General features: G+C 28.8%; 1 protein-coding gene across 1 annotated transcript; it reads left to right on the plus strand.

The window, feature by feature from the left end:
• Positions 1-6: 6 nt before the first annotated feature.
• Positions 7-1310, plus strand: LOC126901317 (uncharacterized). Its single transcript, XM_050677716.1, has 2 exons — positions 7-681; positions 877-1310. Exons 1-2 carry the CDS (start codon positions 21-23, stop codon positions 1302-1304), a joined length of 1089 nt encoding a protein of 362 aa, XP_050533673.1. The 5' UTR covers positions 7-20; the 3' UTR covers positions 1305-1310.
• Positions 1311-4694: the final 3384 nt, after the last annotated feature.

A 4694-nucleotide genomic window follows, 5' to 3' on the forward strand; every position in this document is an offset into this window, starting at 1 on the left:
AAAAAAAAAAAAAATGAAAAATGGACAAACTAAGGTTTGACTTTAAAACGAGAGGAACGGCCGATGGAAAATCAACAATTTTATGCCTAACTTCAATAGGCACACCAGATGGTCATACTTTCGCTATTCAAGATGAATACCAACCAATAACTTTACACAAGGAATTGATGAAATCACAAGTATATAATAGAGTTAAAAATACATTAAAAAAAAGAAATCAATTCAGAAAAGTTTGGATAACTATGACAGAAGATCTGAAAAAAGTTAATGTAAATGATGATGACAACTTATTATTTTCAGACCTTTATTTAGAAGAAATTTCAGAAGAAGAATGTGATAAATCTATAGTAAGTACTTCAGACACTATAACAAAATTATTAGAAAAAATCTTGGAATCCAAACAACAGACTTCTGAAATAAAAAATCTACAAAAAATTGCTAGTGATTTCATGATTGACAAATTCAATGAAAACAATACAAACGCTAATCAATGGATAAATCAATTTGAAAAAGAATGTGAACGCTGTGTAATAAATGAAGAAAAAAAAAAAATTGAGATTTTGAAATTTTTCCTTGAGAAATGCAGCGCTGATTGGTACTCCTGTATGATTTTGAAATATTCTATAGAATCAGAATGGAACAATTGGAAAAAAAATTTCATTGAAACATTTGGAAACAAAGGTTGGTCACCTATAAGATATGCTTTTAGTTTTAAATATCAATCGGGTTCTTTGNTAAAAAAAAAAATTGAAATTTTAAAATTTTTCCTTGAGAAATGCAGCGCTGATTGGTACTTCTGTATGATTTTGAAATATTCTATAGAATCAGAATGGAACAATTGGAAAAAAAATTTCATTGAAACATTTGGAAACAAAGGTTGGTCACCTATAAGATATGCTTTTAGTTTTAAATATCAATCGGGTTCTTTGCTCGAATATGCTATAAAAAAAGAAAAATTATTACTTCAAATTAGAAAATCTATAGATACTGAAACATTAATTGATCTTATTGCGGTTGGCTTACCAAATTATGTCTCTGATAAAGTAGACAAAGAAACTCTAGAAGAAACTCAGGATCTTTATAATGAAATTAGCAAGCTAGAACATCTTGTTAAAAACAATACTATTGGGAGAAAAGGAAAACCAGATTTTGAAAATAGAAAAAAAGTGGAAGAAAAAAAACCATGCCAAATATGTGAAAATGCAAACAAAGGGAAACGCTTCCATTCTGAATTAAATTGCTGGTTTAAAGAAAAAGAGGACAAAAGTAAAAAAGATGGATCATTGAAATCTGTAAACAATTAGGAATTAGAAGTAAAATTAAATCAAGAAAATCAAAAAAACTTATAGTACCACCATTAATAAAAATCAAGCTACTAATAAATGACACTTTAGAAATTTCTGGAGTTTATGACTCCGGCTCAAATGTGTCAATAATAAATGCTAAATTATTAAAAATAAAACAAGAAAATACAAAAGACTTACAAATGATAAGCTTGAAAACTATTAATGGTGCAGGAAAAACAAAAGGAATGGTATCATTAAAAATAAAAATTTACAATATAGAAAAAATAGTAAATGTTTTTATTGTAGACAACAAAAATTTTAATTATGATTTTTTAGTCGGTTTAGACTGTATACAACATTTTAAATTAATTCAAACTAATGATCTAAGGATCATTCAAAAAGAAAGTGTCAATATTCCTGAAATTGCAGGTGACATGAAAGAAAATAAACATGATCAAAATATTGAAATATATGAAAATCCAGATTACATGATAAAAAAATATGAAGTAAATTTCAACGAAGTCATAAATACGGATGAATTTGCACTAATAATAAATCATTTAGATATACAAAAACAATCTAAAATAGATGATTTGTTAAAAAAATATAAATCAGTATTTGCCCAGGATAAGTATGATGTGGGTACTGTTAAGGATTATGAAGCCCACATCGATCTAATGGAGGNCAAAAATTATGAAGCCCACATCGATCTAATGGAGGACAAATATTGTTATAAGCGGCCCTATAGATGCACATTTGAAGATAGAAAAGAAATAGAGAATCAAATAACTCAGCTATTAAAAAAAGGAATGATTGAAGAATCATATAGCCCTTTTGCCGCACCAGTCACCTTGGCTTTTAAAAAAGATGAAAACAAAAAATCAAGAATGTGCATAGATTTTAGGGACATTAACAAAATTATTACTCCTCAAAAACAACCTATTCCACTAATTGAAGATCTAATAGTGAAAAGTGTAAATTGTGAATATTTTACAACACTGGATATAAACTCAGCATTTTGGTCGATACCAGTAAGAGTTAAAGACCGACCAAAAACTGCTTTTGTAACACAAGAGGGCCACTTCCAATGGACGTGCATGCCTTTCGGCTTAAAAACATCACCGGCAATCTTTCAAAGGATAATTAACAATATTATAAGAAAATATAACCTTTCTGATTTTGTAGTTGCTTTTATAGATGACATATTAANCTTTGTAGTTGCTTTTATAGATGACATATTAATATTTTCAAAAACTTTTACAGAGCATATAACACATATATCAAAATTTCTAAAAGCAATTATTAAAGAAGGTTTCAAACTAAAATTTTCAAAATGCATATTTGCAAAAGATCATGTAAATTACTTAGGTCATATAATCGAGAAGAATTCAATAAAACCACAAAAAGATCATTTAATTGCAGTGAGAGGTTTTCCAGTTCCAGAAACAAAAAAAAATGTAAGACAATTTTTAGGGAAAATTAACTATCATCACAAATTTATTCCATATATAGCACAAATTTCAGATCCACTACATAATCTTTTAAGAAAAGATGTGAAATTTATTTGGTCAAAAGAATGCAAAGAATCGTTTGAAAACATTAAATCACTACTTTGTTCAGAACCAATTCTTAAAATATTTGACCCAAATTCACCTGTCACAATTTATACTGATGCAAGTATCAAAGGAGTTGGAGCTGTATTAAAACAAAAAGATGAACATAACAACTATAAACCGGTAGCTTACTTTTCGAAAAAATTAAGCGAGACACAAAAAAAAAAAAAAGCGATTTATCTCGAATGTTTAGCTATAAAGGAAGCGGTTAAGTACTGGCAACATTGGCTGCTCGGTAAAGAATTTACAGTTTACACAGATCACAAACCTCTAGAAAATCTAAATATAAAATCAAGAACGGATGAAGAACTAGGAGATTTAACTTACTATCTTTCTCAGTATGATTTCAAAGTAAAATACAATCCTGGGAAGTCTAACCAAGAGGCCGACTGCCTAAGCAGAAACCCAGTTTTAGAACCTGAAAATAACGCTAAAGACATTATTAAAGTGGTAAACATAATAGGTTTAGAAGAAATAAAAAAGGACCAAGAGGAAAACATATCTTTAAAAGACAAGAAGAAAAATTTTATTTTAAAAAATGAAATTTACTATAAAAGATCAAGAAAAAAAGACAAAATTCTATTGTCTGAACACCTTAGTAAAAAAATAATTAAAGATATACACTATTCTTACTGCCACTTAGGAAGAACACAAATGATAAACAAAATAACTCCATTTTATACAGCGGAAAATATTATAAAGAACATAAAAGAAATTTGTGACAACTGTTCTGTATGTATAAAAAATAAGTCAAGAAAAAAATCAAAATATGGATTTCTATCACACTTAGGACCTGCCACATACCCATTCGAAATCATGTCCATAGATACCATTGGCGGACTTGGAGGGTCACGTTCAACAAAAAAATATATGCATCTGTTGGTAGACCATTTTACGAGATACGCTTATATTCTTACGTCAAAAAACCAGAACGCTAATGATTTCATAAAACTAACAAAAAACGTTGAACAAAATAATAACATTGAGACAATATTAACAGATCAATATCCCGGCATAAATTCAAATGAATTTAAACAATTTCTAAAACAAAAAGAAATTAAAATNTTAAACAATTTCTAAAACAAAAAGAAATTAAACTGATTTTTACAGCAGTTGATGCTCCATTCTCAAATGGGCTCAACGAGAGACTAAACCAGACTCTAATAAACAAAATAAGGTGCAAAATAAATGAAAACAAAAAAGCATGGACAACCATTGCACAAGAATGCGTCAAGAAATACAACGAAACAGAGCATACCGTCACCGGATTTGCCCCTAAATACTTAATGGAAGGCGAAAACACTAATATTTTGCCACACGAATTGAAGATAAGATGTAAAAATGAAGATCTGGAAAGAGATCGAAAATTGGCATTCCAAAAAACAAAAAAATCTCATGATTACAATGCAGAACGATTCAATAAACACAGGAAAGAAATTAAATTGGACGTCGGAGACTTTGTATATGTGGAAAATGGCAATCGCTTAAATAGGAAAAAATTAGACGAAATAAGAATCGGTCCATACAGAGTTCTCAAGAAAATCTCAAACTCAATTTTCGAAATTGATACTGGTCATAGGAAAACAGAATCAAACCTTTTTCATATTACAAAATTAATACCATGGATAGATGAAAGAAATTGACGAACAGTCACATTTGTTAGCATGTGAATGTTCTTCTCCAAAGAGTGGAGATATAAAGAAAACAACGTTAGATATTCATTGTAATTTTAAATTTTAAGTTCATTGTGTGATCGACTGATATGAATGATAAGAGGATGTATACTCTTATCATC

The sequence above is a fragment of the Daktulosphaira vitifoliae genome, unplaced genomic scaffold, assembly GCF_025091365.1.
Source record: "Daktulosphaira vitifoliae isolate Bord-2020 unplaced genomic scaffold, ASM2509136v1 Scaffold_3, whole genome shotgun sequence".
Taxonomy (NCBI): domain Eukaryota; kingdom Metazoa; phylum Arthropoda; class Insecta; order Hemiptera; family Phylloxeridae; genus Daktulosphaira; species Daktulosphaira vitifoliae.

Excerpts from the sequence above, each read along its gene's own strand:
- LOC126901317 (XM_050677716.1), top strand. The coding sequence starts at position 21 with ATGGACAAACTAAGGTTTGACTTTAAAACGAGAGGAACGGCCGATGGA. Across the intron at positions 682-876 it reads TGAAACATTTGGAAACAAAG|GTTGGTCACCTATAAGATAT; the intron begins GTTGGTCACCTA and ends TTGGAAACAAAG.